The 18,649-nt window shown below is 42.6% G+C and overlaps 2 protein-coding genes across 2 annotated transcripts in view; one reads left to right on the top strand and one right to left on the bottom strand.

The window, feature by feature from the left end:
- The first annotated feature begins 13 nt into the window (after positions 1-13).
- On the top strand, positions 14-9,645 carry CDC26 (cell division cycle 26). The gene is made up of 4 exons (XM_079927690.1): positions 14-176; positions 2,815-2,924; positions 3,396-3,517; positions 9,212-9,645. The coding sequence occupies exons 3-4, from the start codon at positions 3,437-3,439 to the stop codon at positions 9,386-9,388; spliced, it is 258 nt and encodes an 85-aa protein (XP_079783816.1). The 5' UTR covers positions 14-176; positions 2,815-2,924; positions 3,396-3,436; the 3' UTR covers positions 9,389-9,645.
- Positions 9,646-11,778: 2,133 nt separating this feature from the next.
- The window catches only part of SLC31A1 (solute carrier family 31 member 1), a 29,284-nt gene continuing 22,413 nt past the window's right edge, over positions 11,779-18,649 (bottom strand). The window contains exons 3-5 of the mRNA XM_079927687.1: positions 18,150-18,222; positions 16,608-16,776; positions 11,779-15,109 (exon numbers count right to left, since the gene is read on the bottom strand). Of these exons, the coding sequence (XP_079783813.1) occupies positions 14,908-15,109; positions 16,608-16,776; positions 18,150-18,222 (444 nt within the window). The 3' untranslated portion in view covers positions 11,779-14,907. The remainder of the gene's footprint in view (positions 15,110-16,607; positions 16,777-18,149; positions 18,223-18,649) is intronic.

Here is an 18,649-nt window from a genome sequence, read left to right as displayed (position 1 = left end):
GTCTGGGCGCGTCGAGTGGTTTGTTCCGTGGAGCCTCCGAGAAAAGCACGCGAAGGACAGGGTTCTGCGAGGAGAGAGACTCAGAGCAGTCTGGGAATTGTAGTCCAGTTGGCTTAGCCGGAGATTCGGGGTGAGCGCCGAGGTTCCGGGAAGGGGCTGAACAGGTCTGAAAAGAGGTAGGTGCGGCGAGTCGCGCGGCTACGGACGGAACTCGGGGAGTGAATAGACGGCTTCCGGGGCCTGCTGTCGCTCCGGGTCCTGCGAGGGGCTTTAAGTCCTACTGGAGCGAAGGACCGTGTTGCCATGGAAACCCTCGCTCTGACCAGCGAGTGCGGCCTTGGAGCTGCGGGGGTGCTATTCTCTTCCGCTGTCAGGAAGTTCTCTCGGCGGTTTCTTCTGAGCTGGCTGGGTTTTCGGTGGATTTGGGCAGTGGCGAGAGAATAAGTTCGAAGAGCCCTCTAGCGCCAAAGGAAAATAAAGACCTGGCGGAGGAGCCAAGGCCTGATTTTGCTGTCTTCAGCCCGGTCTGTCTTACTTCGAGTGAGATGATGAATGTGAGGCGTCAGGTAAACTGCACGCCAGCAACTCTGCACAGCCCCGTGTGCGCTGGGTGCTGGGGCATCAGAGATGGACAAGACAAGGTTTTGTCCCCGTGTCGGGGGTGAAGATGGTCAAAATATTGGTGTTTCCCGAGCTGGACAGAGCCCCCTACCCTCCCCGAGGACAATTACAATAATAATGCCTGTTTATTGAGCGTTTACTAAATGCCAGGTTATGTTACAGGAATTTACGCTGCAATACGACATTCAGTCCATACAACAATAGAGTACAGGTACAGACGAGGAAACCATGATCTAGTGAAAGGTGAAGCTGATGGTCCAAGATCAGTGGCGATGGGATTAGAATCTGTGCCCTCTGCCCTTTCGCCTCCAGAACAAGCACTTTTACCCATTACTCTATACTGCTCCCTAGTGGCGATCTTTTCATAGTTTGCAGAAAAGTTAAAATGTATCACAGTTTCTTTTTTTCCCTTTTTAAAAATAATTAATTAATTATCTTTTGGCTGCGTTGGGTCTTCGTTGCTGGGCGGGCTTTCTCTAGTTGCGGCGAGCAGGGCCTACTTTTCGTCGTGGTGCGTGGGCTTCTCATTGAGGTGGCTTCTCTTGTTGCAGAGCTCAGGCTCTAGGCGCGTGGGCTTCAGTTGTTGTGACACGTGGGCTCAGTAGTTGTGGCGCACAGGTTTAGTTGCTCCGCAGCATGTGGGATCTTCCCGGACCAGGGATCAAACCCGTGTCCCCTGCATTGGCAGGCAGATTCTTAACCACTGCACCACGAGGGAAGTCCCTGTTTTTTCTTTTAAGCAATCTCTCCCCTTGAAACTTTGGCTTCCTCTACCTTTTGTCTACTTTGGAATCAAGATAGTATCTGTATCAATTTACATTCCCCACCAACAGTGCAGCACTATTAAAATAGCCAGGACATGGAAACAACCTAAGTGTCCATCGACAGATGAATGGATAAAGAAGATGTTGTAAATATATATAATGGAATATTACTCGGCCATAAAAAGAAATGAAATTGGGTCATTTGTAGAGATGTGGATGGACCTAGAGTCTGTCATACAGAGTGAAGTAAGTCAGAAAGAGAAAAACAAATATCGTATATTAATGCATATATGTGGAATCTAGAAAAATGGTACAGATGAACCTATTTGCAGGGCAAGAATAGAAAGGCAAACGTAGAGAACGGACGTGTGGACATGGCGGGGAAGGAGAGGGTGGGATGAATTGGGAGATTAGGTTTGACATAAATACACTACCATGTGTAAAATAGATAGCTAGTGGGAAGCTGCTGTATAGCACAGGGAACTCAGTTCCGTGCTCTGTGATGGCCTAGTTGGGTGGATGGGGGGGAGGGAGGTCTAAGAGGGAGGGGATGTGTGTATGCGAATGGCTGAGTCACTTCGCTGTGCAGCAGAAACTAACACAACATTGTAAAGCAATTATACTCCAATAAAAAAATAATAAAAGAAAAAAAGATAGTATCTGATTTAGTACAAAGCAATTTGAAATGTAATGTGCCATTGTTTCGTGTTGATAACATCACTTGTATCTGTCCCAAGCTTCATGGTAGAAGGAGGAGACATTTCTTCCTTTGTATACTTCACAGTCCCTAGCTATATCCTAGATACATGTAATAATAATTTATATCTGTACATATTTTAAAGGAGGCTTCACTTACATCATTTTCATTTAATCCTCACCATGTGACCTATATATAATTTTCCCAGGAGGCTGACTTTTGTTTTTGGTTGCTCTGCTGCGGCATGCGGGATCTTAGTTCCCTGGAGAGGGATCAGACCCGTGCCCCCTTCAGCAGAAGAAGAGTGTAGCCAGTTTATTCAACAGAACATTTAATGGCTGGTTATTGCAGACATTCTCTACTGGACGCTGTGAGAATATAAAGATGACGCCATCAACAGCTTTTAAACTCAGTTGGGGAGTTTTATTTTCTTCTAAAAAAACCCAGCTCTTTTTTTTTTTTTTTAAAGCATAAGCATTACTTTGGGTTTTCAGATTCTAGAGTGTTCTCTTGAGCTTCTGTGCATACTTGTTCTCTCTGCCTGGGATGCCTTTAATCCTCTCTGCCTGCCCTTCACAAGGCAACTAAGACATCATCTCCTCCAGGAAGTCTTCCACATCCCTGTTCACCCCACTGGATTGTGTGTCTGTGTGATGCCATTGCATTACCCTCATCAGAGTTCTAATTACAGTATGCTGCAATTTTCCATTTATGTGTTTGTTTTCCCCACAGACTGTGACTATGCCTCTTAACTCTGTAGCTGGAGCATAAGAACTGTTTGTTTCATGAATGACCTATCCATTTAGGACCTATTTAGACCCTGAGGATAACCCTGTGAATTGGTGAGTTAGAGGGAGTTTTCATAAGACTTAGTAAACTGATTTTAGCATTCGGGAGTGATCACAAATCTCTCATAATTCCCACATACTGTTGATCAAATTTAATGGTTTGTATACTCTCTACTAACTGTACCGAATTAAAATGTGATATTTTAACGTTATTCTCTTAGCTAAAATATTTCTTTGTGAATGGAGCATGAGATTAAAGTGATTGTTGCCTAGAATCCTCTTTTACAGGCAGCTTGCTATTTTAAGTTCTGGAAGAAAGAGCTTTTGAGAATTACAGAGTGGTGGATCTCCATCACGTAATAAAAATGTAATAATGATACACGTAAAGACTTAGAAGTCAATGTGTGAATCCAAATGAGTCTTTTGTATCGCCATTTGTTTTAGTGTGCCTGCTTACAAATTGAACATATTTGTAGCTGAGATTTATCCCTTCCAATTTTTCCTCCTCTCTGCCATTTTTAACAGCTGATAGTTCACTGGGTCTGTCCCTTAATGTTGGTTTCATTATGCTGAGACGAAAACCAACCCGTCTGGAGCTGAAGCTTGATGACATTGAGGAGTTTGAAAGCATTCGAAAGGACCTGGAGGTAAGAGTGCAACTTTCAAACCGTTAGGAATATTTAAAACAATAACTCTAACTTTTGGACTCCAGATTCTTATACCAACAGCTTATTCGAAATCTCTATTTGGATGCTTTACAGGCATCTTAAACATAATGTATTAGTTTCCTGTGGCTGCTGTAACAAATTACCACAAACTTGGTGGTTTAAAGCAACAGATATTTATGCTTTCACAGTTCTGTAGGCCAGAAATCTGAAATTGGTATCACTGATCCAAAATCAGGATGTCAGCAGGACCATGCTCCATCCAGAGGCTCTAGGGAAGAATCTATTCCTTGACTATTGCAGTATTTGGTGGCTGCTGGCATTCCTTGACTTGTGGCCATATCACTTCAGTGTCTGCCTCTGTGATCACACTGCCTTCTCCTCTTCTGTCTGTGAAGTCTCCCTCTGCCCCCTCTTATAAGGATACCTGTGTTGGCATTAAGGGCCCACCCAGATAATCCAGGATAATGTCCCCATCACAGCATCCTTAATGTAATCACATCTGCAAAGACCCTTTTCACATACAGGGCAACAATTACAGTATCCAAGGATTAGGACCTGATAGCTTTGGGGGTCATTATTCAGCATACTATACTTAACATGTTAAAACAAAAAACTCTTGATTTCTTCCTCAAACGAGGAAGTTCCCTCAGAGTTCCTTGTGTCAGTATCTAAGTAGTTGCTCAAGCCAGAAACCTAAGAGTCAATCTTGAGTTCTCCCTTTCCCTCACCTTTTATATTCAATCTGTCCATAAATCCTTCGGCTCTACCTCCAGAATATTTCTAGAATCTACCCATACCTTTTCATCTCCACCATTAGAACCCTAGTCCAAATAACCATCAACTAACTCTGTACAGTTTCAGTAGCATCCCAAGTTGTCTCTCTACTTCCTTTTTTTTTTTTTTTTTTTTTCGGTACACGGGCCTCTCACTGTCGTGGCCTCTGCCGTTGCGGAGCACAGGGTCCGGACGCGCAGGCTCAGCGGCCATGGCTCACGGGCCCAGCCGCTCCGCGGCATGCGGAATCTTCCCGGACCGGGGCACAAGCCCGTGTCCCCTGCATTGGCCGGCGGACTCTCAACCACTGCACCACCAGGGAAGCCCTCTACTTCCATTTTTGTGTCTTCAATCCATTCTCCATCAGGTGTCTAGAATGATCTTTAAAAAATTTCAGATCATGTCATTCTCATGCTTAAAACTCCTCAGTGGTTTCCTGCACTTGGAATAAAACCTCAGTTCCTTTTCATGGCCTACAAGCTTTTAAATGTTCTTTCTCCTTCTGTCACTCTTTGCCTTGGCCACTGTACCCTAGGCACATTGGTTTTCTTTTATTTCCTTGAATATGCCAAACTATTTATAACTCATGGCCTTTGCACATATTATTTTCCTCTGCCTGGAGTGCTTCCTGTTTCTTCGTGTCTCAGTTTGAATGTCACTTCCTCAGTCTGAAAGGCCTCTTCTGACCGTATCCAACTTAGGTGTATCATTCCTACCCATGCTGCCTTCATCTCATTAGGGTCTCTCAAAGCACTTTATTCTTTTATTTCATACCACTTATTCTAATTTACAATGATTTGTTTGTTTATTGTAAAATCATTTATATTAGGAACCCTGATTGTAGAAATCATGTCTGTCTTCTCCACCGTTGAGTTCCCAGCATCTAATACATAGTAGGAGTTCAATATGTATTTTTTAAAATTAATTAATTAATTAATTTACTTTTGGCTGCACTGGGTCTTTGTTGCTGCGCACAGGCTTTCTCTAGTTGCGGCAAGCAGGGACCACAGTGAGAAGCGGTGCGTGGGCTTCTCACTGAGGTGGCCTCTCTTGTTGCAGAGCAAAGGCTCCAGGCGCGCAGGCTTCAGTAGTTGTGGCATGCGGGCTCAGTAGTTGTGGCTCGCGGACTCTAGAGCATGGGCTCAGTAGTTGTGGCACACGGGCCTAGTTGCTCCATGGCATGTGGGATCCTCCCGGACCAGGGCTTGAACCTGTGTCCCCTGCATTGGCAGGTGGATTCTTAACCACTGTGGCACCAGGGAAGCCCCAATATTTTTTTTTTTTTTTTTTTTTTTGCGTTATGCGGGCCCCTCACCGTTGTGGCCTCTCCTGTTGCGGAGCACAGGCTCTGGACACGCAGGCTCAGCGGCCATGGCTCACGGGCCCAGCCGCTCCGCGGCGTGCGGGATCTTCCCGGACCGGGGTACGAACCTGTGTCCCCTGCATCGGCAGGCAGAACCCCAACCACTGCGCCACCAGGGAAGCCCCCCAATATGTATTTTTAAGTATAGCCTTACGCCACGGTATTAGATGTCCATTGATAAGACTTAAATTCTTTTTTTGGCCTTCAGAATGAAGTCCAAATTCCTTAGGATGGCATGTAAGGCCCTTTGCGATCTGGTCCTTGGTCATCTCTCCACTTTATCTTCCACTGCTGAGCTATCTTTAATCTCACTGCCTATGCACACTCTGCTCTTTTCCTGAAGTGCCCTTTATGGTTCAAAACTTCAATTGTAATGAGTCTCATAAAGTGTTAGTCTTATACCAAACTTTGACTCTGCAGAGTCAGCTCACTATTGAGTTACTTTTTTTTTTAATTGAAGTAATTTTTATGACTGAGTAGTATTCCATTGTGTGTATGTGTGTGTGTGTGTATATATATATACACCACATTTTCTTTTTTTTTTTTTTTTTTTTTTGCGGTACGCGGGCCTCTCACTGTTGTGGCCTCCCCTGTTGCGGAGCACAGGCTCCGGATGCACAGCCTCAGCGGCCATGGCTCACGGGCACAGCCACTCCACGGCATGTGGGATCCTCCCAGACCGGGGCACGAACCCGTGTCCCCTGCCTCGGCAGGCGGACTCTCAACCACTGCACCACCAGGGAAGCCCTAAACACCACATTTTCTTTATCCATTCATCTGTCAAGGGACACTTACGTTTCCATATGTTGGCTATTGTAAATAATGCTGCGATAAACATGGTGGTGCACTTACCCTTTTGAATTAGTGTTTTCTTTGGATATATACCCAGGAGTGGAATTGCTGGATCATATGGTAGTTCTACTCTTTATTTTTTGAGAAACCTCCATACAATTTTCCATAGTGGCTGCACCAGTTTACATTCTCACCAACAGTGTGTGAAGATTTCCTTTTCTCCACATCCTCTCCAACACTCATTATTTCTTGTCTTTTTGATAATAGCCATTCTAATGGGCATGAGGTGATATTTCATTGTGGTTCTGATTTGCATTTCCCTGATAATTAGTGATGCTGAACATCTTTTCATATGCCTGTTGTCCATCTGTATGTCTTCTTTGGAAAAATGGTTATTCAGATTCTTGGGTTGTCTGTTTTTTTGCTGTTGAGTTGTATGAGTTCTTTATATATTTTGGGTATTAACCCTTATCAGATAAATTGTTTGCAAATATCTTTTCCCATTTGATAGGCTGTCTTTTCATTTTGTTGATGGTTTCCTTTGCTGAGCAGAAGCTTTTTAGTTTGATATAGTCCCATTTGTTTATTTTTGCTTTTGTTTCCCTTGCCTGAGGAGACATACTCAGAAAGATACTGCTAAGAGCAATGTCAAATAGCATACTGCCTATGTTTTCTTCTAGAAGTTTTATGGTTTCAGATCTTACATTCAAGTCTTTAATCCATTTTGAGTTAATTTTTGTGTATGGTGTAAGATAGTGGTCTAGCTTCATTGTTTTGCATGTGGCTGTTCAGTTTTCTCAACAGCATTTATTGAAGAGACTGTCCTTTCTCCATTGTATGTTCTTTGCTACTTTGTCATAAATCTATTATCCATATGTGTGAGGGTTTATTTCTGGGCTCTTAGTTCTGTTCCATTGAGCTGTGTGTCTCTTTTTCTGCTAATACTGTGCTGTTTTGATTACTGTGGCTTTGTAGTAGAATTTGAAATCAGGGAGTGTGATACCTCCAGCTTTGGTTTTTTTTTTTTCCAAGATTGCTTTGGCTACTCGGGGTTTTCTGTGGTCCCATACAAATTTTAGGAATTTTTGTTCTATTTCTGTGAAAAATGTTGTTGGGATTTTGATGGAGATTGCATTGAATCTGTAGATTGCTTTAGGTAGTTATAGACATTTTAACTGTTAATTCTTCCTATCCATGAGCATGGAATACCTTTTCATTCTTTTGTATCTTCTTCAATTTCTTTCAACAATATCTCATAGTTTTAAGTGTACAGGTCTTTTCACCTTCTTAAATTTATTTCTTGGTATAAATTTATTCCTAGGTATTTTTGTTGTTTTTAGTCTTTCTACTAAAGGCAGTTATCCAATGGGTTTCACCCATTTTAGAGCAACTTAGGAGAGAGGGATAGTTTTTGCCCTGCACTAAAATAAAAACAGTAGAAAACTGGTATTTTATTTGTTACTGAAATTAGTTTGATTACATTTTGATGACTCTGGTTTTTTTTTTGGCTGCGTTGGTCTTCGTTGCCGCGCACGGGCTTTCTCTAGCTGCGGCAAGCGGGGGCTCCTCTTTCTTGCATGCACGGGCTTCTCATTGTCGTGGCTTCTCTTGTTGTGGAGCATGGGCTCTGGGCGCATGGGCTTCAGTAGTTGTGGCACGTGGGCTCAGTAGTTGTGGCTCACGGGCTCTAGAGCGCAGGCTCAGTAGTTGTGGTGCATGGGCTTAGTTGCTCCGTGGCATGTGGGATCTTCCCGGACCAGGGCTTGAACCTGTGTCCCCTGCATTGGCAGGCGGATTCTTAACTGCTGAGCCACCAGGGAAGCCCTGACTCTGGATTTTGAAACAGTCAGCAGTTGTTCATAGTGGGAAGCCTTTTAAATGATTTCATTCTACTTGGATATTCCGACTTTCTCATGGCTTATAAGATGAAACGATATCATCCTGTGCCTTTTAGAACTTGTTTTCACAAAGGTGTTTGGGGAGAACTTTCTAATGTTATTTATTGGGTAATGTAGCCTAGAGAGTAACTCAGGAAGGTCATTATGTTTGTATATATATAAAAAGTAATACCTCACTTATTCACTATAATACTTTGACACTGGCATTTAAATGCTCACAGTTCAGCAGTAAGTGGTGAAGAATAGCAGTGATTCCAGAGATTAGTTTAGTGGAGCTATTCTTCTGGTAAGGAACTCTCAGGTAGTGGTAGTTGTGGGGTGTTAGTTTTTCTCTTTGAAAATGATCAAACTGAGACACAGACTTTGTGAATTCTGCAGTTACTTGTGGCTTAAGAGCCAAACCTTTTATCTGAAAACAAAATGAATTTCCCAAATCAGGCCTCATGATAAGATAGCACAAAACCTTCTTTTCCTGCGTTACATTTAATCTCATGGTGTCAGCTGAGCTGTTAATTTCTGGTGGTTATTATTTTACTGGTCGCTTTATTTTTCCATCTCTTGTATGGACTTCCTTCTGTCATAGCCCTGATCACCCTGTGTTGTAATGGTCTATTTACCTGTTTCCCTGTTAGACTGTGACATCCTGGAGGGTAGGGGTTACATCTTTTATCGCTATATCCGTGTATCCCCCTTGTGCCTCTAACCATCTAAACCTAGGATTTCAGTTTATTGTTCTGTAGACCCGAACCCTATCCTTTACCCTGTGCCTAATACATGGTAGATGCTAAATAAATGTTTGTTAATGAATAGAATATTGCCTTAATACTAAAACTTTTATACTTTCAGACCCGTAAGAAACAAAAGGAAGATGTGGATGTTGTAGGAGGCAGTGATGGAGAAGGTGCCATTGGGCTCGGCAGTGACCCCAAGGGCAGGGAACAAATGATTAATGATCGAATTGGTTATAAACCCCAACCCAAGCCCAACAATCGTTCATCTCAATTTGGAAGTTTTGAATTTTAGAGGTGGATTATCTTGTGTGCCAGAGCCCTGGAATGGAGTAAAATGATGGCAGAAATACAAACAAGATTTAGAGAATTGAGTGCTTGCAGTCAAGCCGAATATTTTACGTCCTGCAGAGAGAGATACTTCTGCATGAGATTGCTGATGCTTAACTTTCACTCGGAAAGCTGAAATTCAAACTCTGGTTTGTCTCTGGAAAATCTGACTCGATAAAACTTGTCTGATTTTTGTTTTTAAAAATAAATATATTTTTGGAAAAGTGTGCGACATCCTTAATGAAGTATAATAGCACTGTTAAATTGCTACATCATTTTTCCCATCTTTATTAAAAGACCCTAAACAGAACACTTCCAGTTGATCCCTGTCACTGATTTTTAACTCGTTTATTCAACAAGTATTTATTGAGAGTGCCAGGTACCATTCTAGGCACTTGGTAACATCAGTGAACAAATCAAAGATCCCTGCCCTTGTGGAGATTAGATTCTCATGATTTTGTATAAACTCGATCAAGTTGTGGATTTCCAGTATCTTTACAGAATGGCTTTGTAACCAGTTTGGGTGTAATTTTGGGAGGACAGGCAGTGGAGTATCAGTATTACCGTCATTCCAGTTTTCCTTCCTTTCCCAAATCGCCTAAGTTTTTCTGACAAGCCAATCTGCCAGGCAGCTCAGAGGCTAATTTAGAATCATGTCTTATTGTTTTCACTGTTTAATTCAACTGCTGGGAACTGCTAACTGTGGTAGCAAGAACCTCTGGAATCATCAGTTCCAAAAAGACCTGTTAGCAGGATTTTACCCAGCCTTTCTGGGGCAGCTTAAGTCTGGGAAGTAAGAATGTGGGAGAGAGGCAGGAATAGAGGAGGATGTATAGTTTCCCTTCTTCCTCCAACCATTCTTACAAAACCTCTGTTCTTCCAGTTTTATCTGGGATCTCCCATTCATTTATCTTAATCTTGAAAACACAGCAAGAATGGGTTCCAGATAAGGAAATTGAGTTTGATTATTTTGAATCCTACAAAATTCAGTCTGGAAGGGCAAAAGAAAAGGATCAAACAAGACTGCTTCAACATGTCACTGTGACTTCCCAGCATGAACAGGCACAGAAGCATGAAAACATGGTGCCTCCTGATACCAATACTCAAGAGGAATCTGGGTGGAAGACACTATACCAAGTGCTTTATGCAGATTATCTCATTTATTTTTTATTTTCTTTTAGATTATCTCATTTAATCTTTAACTCTTACAAGGTGAGTACTTTAACCTAATTTTATAAAGGCAAAACTAATTCTCAGCTGTTAGGGGATAGAGCTGAGATTTGAACCTGGGCAGAATGATTTTTGAACCTGCGCTTCTAAACCTCCTTGCTACACTGCTTTCCTGGTCTCCCACTAGTAGGTCTCACTCCCTTGGGGTAGAGTGAGAGGTTGCTGTTTCAGTTCTCAGGAAATATCCATGCTATTTTATTTATAAAGAATGAGGCAATTACCAGATTAGTAATAAATCTGAGCAGCTATAAATCTTTTTATTTTTTTGGCCGTGCCACGCGGCACGTGGGATCTTAGTTCCCCAACCAGGGATCGAACCCGTGCCCCCTGCAGTGGAAATGCAGAGTACTAACTACTGGACCACCAGGGAATTCCCTGTAAATCTTTTTTGACACCACTGAAATCACATGTATCGATTCTTTATTTCTTAGGTCCTAGTGTTCATTTCTGGGTTGCCCAAACCCAAGAAGATGGTCAAGTGCTTGTGAAGAGATACCAACTGCAGCCAGAAGCACGTACCTTTCATTTTCCTGAAAGCTGGAGTGACAATAATCAGGAGATTAATTCAAATAGGTACTATTATTGCCTTTTTATAAATGAGAAAACTAAGGCTTAGGGATTATTAAAATAACTTGCCTAAGGTCACACTTCTAGGAAGTGGTGGAGCTACGAGTCAAAGCCAGGTGTACCTGACTCCAAAGCCCATGTTCATCACACTACAGTCTAGGAGTGGTGCTGAATGGCAAGATGCCCATCTGGGGGCCAACAGGAAAGGCACAAAACACCACCATTCTGGCAGAAAGCAGACAGGCAGGGCCAACTCCTAGCCTCTCACCTGACAGCATAAACACAGGGAAGCGATTATATGACAAGTTCGCTTTTAAATTCAGGAATCCTTGGTATACTGAGATACTGCAGCTTCATGAAGACCCTGTCTCCTGTGCAAAAGGTCATGTAGATCTTCTGGCATGTTCAAGGCTTGTCATGTAGAGTAGGAGAGTAGGAGGAGAGTGAGATGAAAACATAAAGGGATCACGCCACCTAAAAGATGGACATCTGAAAAACCGATGATAGTGACCAGACTCCATGTGAACAATGATGAGACCACTTATTCTGATATCACTCTGGGGAGAAGACATGCATAGAATCACAAAATCAAAATATTTATTTGTTCCTTTGCACATGACACTGTTAAAACATTCCTACTACAGCAATACTGCCCTCCAGGAGCTTACAATCTAAAACAGTCAACATTAATTGTAGACCCAATGATTAAGGCATATATGAGATGCGGACTCTGTATCTTTAGGTGTATCTTCTGAAGGAAGCAGCTGGAGAGGGCAGGATCAACATTAAATGACATGAAAGTGTACTCCCTGCTAACTCCCTTTCCAGCTTCTACAAGGAACCCTTGTGGCTAGAACCCAAAACCAGTACCCCACAGCCTAAAAGGGAATTCCAGACAACCCTACCATAGAAGTAGTGAAGAAACCTTCATCTCTAATTCCCTGGTGGACAGAGAGGACTCTGCTTGTGGGCAGTGTGGGGCTGAGTGTTCTTCCAGCATAGATTGGAGACGGCACCTAAGATGCTGTAACTTTGTGGATGGTACCAGGTAGCCCCTTACTCAGCCTTATAGAAATTCCAGTGGGACAGTTGCTCCTCAAAGTGTGCTTAGGGTCTCTATCAAGTTTTACAACTTCTGGTTGGTATCTATATCCACATCTACTGCACAGCATTATCCACTGCATCAGGAGGGTGAGGGAGATTTAATAAACCAGACACATGGGATAAAAACTGAAAGAAAGGGAAAAGGAGAGCAGAATAAGGGGCCAAAGATATGGGGATACAGCTTCTAATAGTTGTGAACAGGAGGAAAAGGAATTTGGATTCAAAAGGAACAAAGAAGTCAGGCACTAAATTCTAAATGAACAGGGTTACAGAAATGAAAGTCAACAAGATCATTATATTATCACGGTCCAAGAGCTCAAGAAAGATAGAATTTAAGCTTTACTTTTTTTTTTCCCCGCTAGTTTCTTCCTTTGGCAACCTAGCTCAAGATCACTACAATTCAGGTTTTTCATGAGACTCTATCTTGAATACCTGAAGACTTATCCCAAACTGATGTTTCTCTCCCGAGAGTTTGAAATTCACAGCATTTTGTCTAAACTGGCCTTGATTTTTCTTACCTTACTGATAAGGTCCTGTTCCTGAAAGGGTATTTTATAACAGATCATGTCAAGATTTCTAGAGAGTACCCGGATCACTACTAAACATTGATTTCTCAGGGTTTTATTATTCCTTGGCTTCTGAGGCAATAACAGGCTATTTGTACCTTAATGTTGGATTTTTATCAGTACCTGTCATTCCCTTTACTTATGCTAAGTATCAGCACTACAAGGGGTTGGAATGAGAGAAAAACATAAAACTCTAAATGTTGGTTCTTAGATTTTAAGCTCGATCCAGTAAGCTCATAACCCTCTCTTGGTTCAAAGCCACGGAAGTACACATTTCTCGCCCTCCAATATTTAACTGGCACCAACAGAGAAAGTACAAACTTCAAAACCACAAGAGGCCAACAGGATAGCTGTGTTTTGTCTCTCCTGCCCTGAGGCACAACTGGAGTCTAGCACCAAGGAGGGCAGGATTTAATAGACCAGCACAGGAAGAGTCACTTTACAGAGGTAGGTTGGACTGGGAACAAGACTGCGGTGTAGACTAACAACAGAATAAAAATCCAATGTGATTCTTACTGAGGAAAGTATTTTTGGCCACTTGTGATCTAATTAAGTCCCCCCGAGAGTAACAAAGATGGTCATGCAGAGAGTGAGGCTCTGCCTGGTGTGGGCATGGATGCCCATCAGCCGACCACACCCTAGGCCTCTCCAAAGAGAGGGCTGGGCTTTTGCCCCTCCAGCCCATGACTGGCTCATTTACATTGCAGATCAAAGATTCTCAACCTTCAAGCCATTTCCAAGAAATTACAGATCTTTAAGAATAAGGACTAGTGATTTCACACATGCTAATAAAAGTTACTTTGGCTACAGCCCTTTGTGCTTGTGTGCCTGGGCACAAAAACACAGTTGGGGCTGAATAAATGTTTGTGGAATGATTAAGTATTGACCAGCAGCATTTAGTACATGAGTTAAGCCCGGAAACACCACCAACTGATAGCAAGTCAAATTCCTGTGCCCAGTACCAGGTAGCTCACCCACCAGGTGATACTCCCTCAGTTTAAAGCAGAGATGCTCAAAGTGTGGTCCCCTGATCATCAGTAGGCACATCACCTGGGAGCTTGTTAAAAATACCAATTTGGGGGCTCTGGTCGAGGCCCAGCAATCAGGGCTTTAACGAGCTCTCCAGGTGATTCTGATGCATGCTGAGGTTTGAAAACCACTGGTTTAGAGGCAGACGCATGAAAACAATAGTGGAAGAAAATTATTTAAACGCTTACTTCAGTTGTGACATACGAAGGTACCACGTCAAAGTAAAATGTCAATGGTTTCATTTTAAAATATCTATTTTCTCAAATTGATTGTCATCTTTTTTTTTGATTGACAAGTTCATTCTAATCAAAATGTTAAGTGGGAACACAAGTTGATGAGTCAGCCCCCCAAGAATGCACACTCCTGCAAGGTCTGGGCCTGTATTTATACAGTCTCAAACCACCTCTCTGCCCCCTACAGAGATTTCAGTGCAACACTTCACACCTAGGGAAAGGCACAATCTGTCTCCCACTCATTGAGTCCAAAGACTAGAACGTATTTTTAAATGTTAAGTTTGGGTTCTGGGCTTAGCTGGGCAAGACTTTTCCTCACCTGCCATCAATCCTGGCTAAAGTTAATCCATTTCCATCACTGACCCAGGAAAAACCCACCAAATTCGCAAACTGTTAAAAAATAAGAACAGAAGACTAAAAAAGGAAGCAGGTGATCAAGCCATCAAATAGAAAGCTACCTGGATTAGATAAGAACATATAATTTGGATCTAAGATAACGGGGGAAGAGAGGACATCTCATGGGTGGCTTCACCTCAAGAGAAATGGGAAACTCAGCTCATTAGGGAAAAAAGGCAGGGAGGTTACCACTTTAGCTCAGAGACTGTAAGCTAAACCTCTGTTGAGCAGGCGTGTGTGCATGTGTGCGTGCGTGTGTGTAAGGAGATAAGGAGTAAGAAGAGGAGATTGGAATCCTGTCTTCCAGTCTTGAACTGCTTTCCACTACAATCGATAAGGCCACACCATAGCGTTAGACGTTAATGGCAATGTTCTGTGATGTCCACTACCACTGCCTTCTTCCAGCTGAAGAGAAAGTACCCCATGCCAGCCCCTGCCGCTACAGCAATGCAGAGGTACCCGTTGTAGGTCATGAAGATGAGCATGAGGAAGTAGCTGATGACCACCTGGATGATGTGCAGCACTGTTTGCAGAAGGTGAGGAAAGCTCAGCATCTGTTGCCTGGAGAGTAAACAGGGACACAACAGTCAGGGCCCCAGGCGTGTTCAGGCAGCTCTGCATGCAGATCAGGAGAAAGGGGCAACAGTTGTAGTCACGAGCTCAGCTTGAGCTGGACTCTCTCACAGCCACCCTGGCAACTCACGGGTACTTGTGTCTCTGCAGGTTGTTTATTGTCCTTGGAAATGAAACATGATAGGGTTGTGAGGTTAATAAGCATCGGCCAGATATGATTATATGGCAGCAGGAGGAATGCTCTTCAGGAGGAGGGGAGAGGAAGGAGGAGTAAGCTGACTTACCTCCACCTTGGATACTGAAAGGGATGACCCACATCCTCCCATACTTATTTGCCTGAACTTTCTCAGGCCTTCCACCTTTGCAGAGTTCATACTCTAAAAAATTGGAAATAGAGGACTTCCCTGGTGGCGCAGTGGTTAAGAATCCGCCTGCCAGTGTAGGGGACACGGGTTCGAGCCCTGGTCCAGGAAGATCCCACATGCCGTGGAGCAACGAAGCCCATGTGCCGTAACTACTGAGCCTGCACGCCACAACTACTGGAGCCCGAGCACCCTAGAGCAGGCAGGCCACAACTCCTGAGCCCACGTGCTGTAGCTACTGAAAGCCGTGCGCCTAGAGCCCGTGCTCCACAACAAGAGAAGCCACTGCAATGAGAAGGCCGCGCACCGCAACAAAGAGTAGCCCCTGCTCGCCGCAACTAGAGAAAGCCAGCATGGAGCAACGAAGACCCAACGCAGCCAAAAAAAAAAAATTGGAAATAGAGTTGAGGGTTGGGTGGTACAGTAGAAAGTTTTTAATTAGGGATCAGGAGACCTGGCTGTTTATCCCCTTTGTCACTTACTCGTTCTCTCACCTTAGTTAAGTCACAATGCTTGGCCCTCAATAAGCCCAATCACTGGTACAATTGGAATAAATAATATTGTGCTTACTTGAGAGCAGGACATTGGTCTATAGGATTCCTTGAATTCCAGTTTAGCTTTAAGACCTACATTTCTATTATAACTAAATCTTAAGCATTTGCCAATCTGTGGGAAAAACCAATAGTCATCCATATACTTGCTTAGGTGGAATACAGACATTAATACAGTCTTACATTGTAACAAAATGAGACTAGAGCTGGGCAGGCACAACTTTTTATAGAAAGGAATGAATTGGATTCTGCCATTCTTCTATACCCTGACCTGAAATTTCTTAACTTTATTATTATTTTGGCTAATATGTTAAAATATGGATTCTTTTCCTTCTTCTAAAGTGACCAATACTTAAAATTTGGAATAAATGTTCATATTAGCAGAAGGGTTCCTATCATTCCTCTTTTGGCCTGCTAATGACCCACAACCCCAAGCCTCCAAAAACAGTTTTGATCAAGGTCATATAGAATCATTAACTCAAGAAGAGGGCTGTTGCTAATAAAATAGCTGCTTTCCTATTTAGCTGATTCAGCTCTCCAGAACTTCCATCTGGATCTGTTCAATATTCTTACCCAACAGTTTTGTGGGTCTCCATAAGGATGGTTCCATTCGGTCCTGGGACAGGCATGGAATTGTACCGAATGCTGACTTGTGACTTGCGCAGGAGGCCCTCTCGGGCTATCTTGAGTCCTTCGTAGAACATGGCTAGTAAAAACACTGCCACAAAAGCTCCAGCCATTTCTAAGTAGGGAGGGAAAAGATGGCGGTAATGTCAAACATGCAAAATCATTAGCTGGTGTGCTCTCCAAGCTAGAAAGACAACACAGAAAAACTGCTACACTTTTTTTTTTGGGGGGGGGGGTTATGCCACGTGGCTTGTGGGGTCTTAGTTCCCCAACTAGGGATTGAAACTGGGCCCATGGCAGTGAAAGCACCGAGTCCTAACCACTGGACTGCCAGGGAATTTTGAAAAACTGCTACTCTCTACTCTTAATTTCAGAGTATGTTATATTGTTACCTCTTCAATCATACAGATGGAAGAGAAGAACTAAGATGGTGTCAGTGAGGACTACTGCCTCCACTGCAGATCATACTCATTTTCTGATTAAGATACAAAAAAAATGAACAACAATAACCTTTTGGTCTGGCTGCTTGATGTCATTAAATTAGCTTGTCACACTGAAACACACAATGTAGAATATGCAAAAGAGGAATAAAACAACTTATTTTAAAGTGCTGACAATTTCTTGAATGGGCGTTTCAATCTAAGTCTTTCACACTGTGAAGCACTGGTACCAATATGAATGTAGTCAAAACTGATTTAACATACTACCTGAATTAAATGCTTCCCTTCTTCCCTAAACAAATTGATTTTGCGGGTCCAAAGATCTATCTTGTACCTAAAGTGGTCCACCTGACTACTGAACTTGTGCAATTTAAATTTAAGGCATACCAACTCAACATTATAGACACACAAAAACTGGGTGATTAGGTACCCCAAAACTAGGACTGCCCCTAAGATGGGCCAAGGAGTCAGGAATGATGTATACCAGTTTGGTAAGCTAGAAAGAGAACTGGATTAGGCAGGAATAGAAGCCCTAGGTCCCTGTCCTAGCTCTGACATACTAACTTTATGGGATTTAGGACTAATCATTTCACTATTTGAAGTTTAGTTTATCTGTAAACTGGAAGGATTGTACTTGATTAATAGTTTTTAAGCTAGGGTTATTTTGTGGTATGTATATATATAATGCTTTTTATGTCATTTGAGCTTCGACTATAGTCTTATATCCAAGAGCAATAATTTATCAAACAAGGAAACACTCTGGAAAAAGATGAAAGGAAATGGTCTGCAAAAGACTCCTACCTGGTATCTAAATTATGTTTCAGAAATTCTAAAACATACACATGCTATTTAAGGGAGGTTTACTGTAGGACCAAAATAAGCACCGTGTATCCTTACCTTCCAGGTAGGAAATAGGAAGCAAGATGGTTACGATCATAACCATAATGACTCAGTAATTATGGCAGGAAGAGGTGTTGGGTTTCCAGATTCTCTGTCACTGTCTCTCATGTGAGTGTCACCTTCAAACAAAACCTGATGGCTTACTCACCTCCAGCTGTATTGATCACCAAACCAGAGAACAATAGTTCCACATTTTTAAAGCCAAAGTAGAAGGTCATAGGCTGCCAGGAAACCAAAACGTGTCAATTAGAAACAACTGAAGCTTCTACGTGAGAATTTCAGGTCAAGAAGCTTAGAACATTTAAAAGTAGCAGTTCTGGGTAATAAGAGGCATTCACTGAAGTGGGAGGCTTTCTCCCTCATTATAGTACAGTATTAACCACAGGCACTTCTCCACATGTATTCTCCTCTGTCCCCACCGTCAACTTTTGTCTTTTTCTCTTTTCTACACAAAGTGTAAAAGACCAGAACTTAATCCAGAAAAAGGTCATTTTTGACAGAAAGGAATACTGAAGAAAGAACCATAGAAATCTTGGTTCTGGTGTGGCTCTGAAACTAACCTGCCATATAATCTTGGTCAAATCACTTGACTTCTCTAGGTCGACCTTAGTTTTTTCTCATTGGTAAACTGATCTTTAAAGATAATCA

Source organism: Stenella coeruleoalba (genome assembly GCF_951394435.1).
Source record: "Stenella coeruleoalba genome assembly, chromosome: 7".
NCBI classification, from domain to species: Eukaryota; Metazoa; Chordata; class Mammalia; order Artiodactyla; family Delphinidae; genus Stenella; species Stenella coeruleoalba.
This window is presented reverse-complemented; position numbering and strand designations above follow the sequence as displayed.

Bases quoted from the DNA above. Each gene is read 5' to 3' on its own strand.
- CDC26 (XM_079927690.1), top strand. From the start codon at position 3,437: ATGCTGAGACGAAAACCAACCCGTCTGGAGCTGAAGCTTGATGACATT. The intron at 3,518-9,211 runs GTAAGAGTGCAA...TTATACTTTCAG, and splicing joins GCATTCGAAAGGACCTGGAG to ACCCGTAAGAAACAAAAGGA.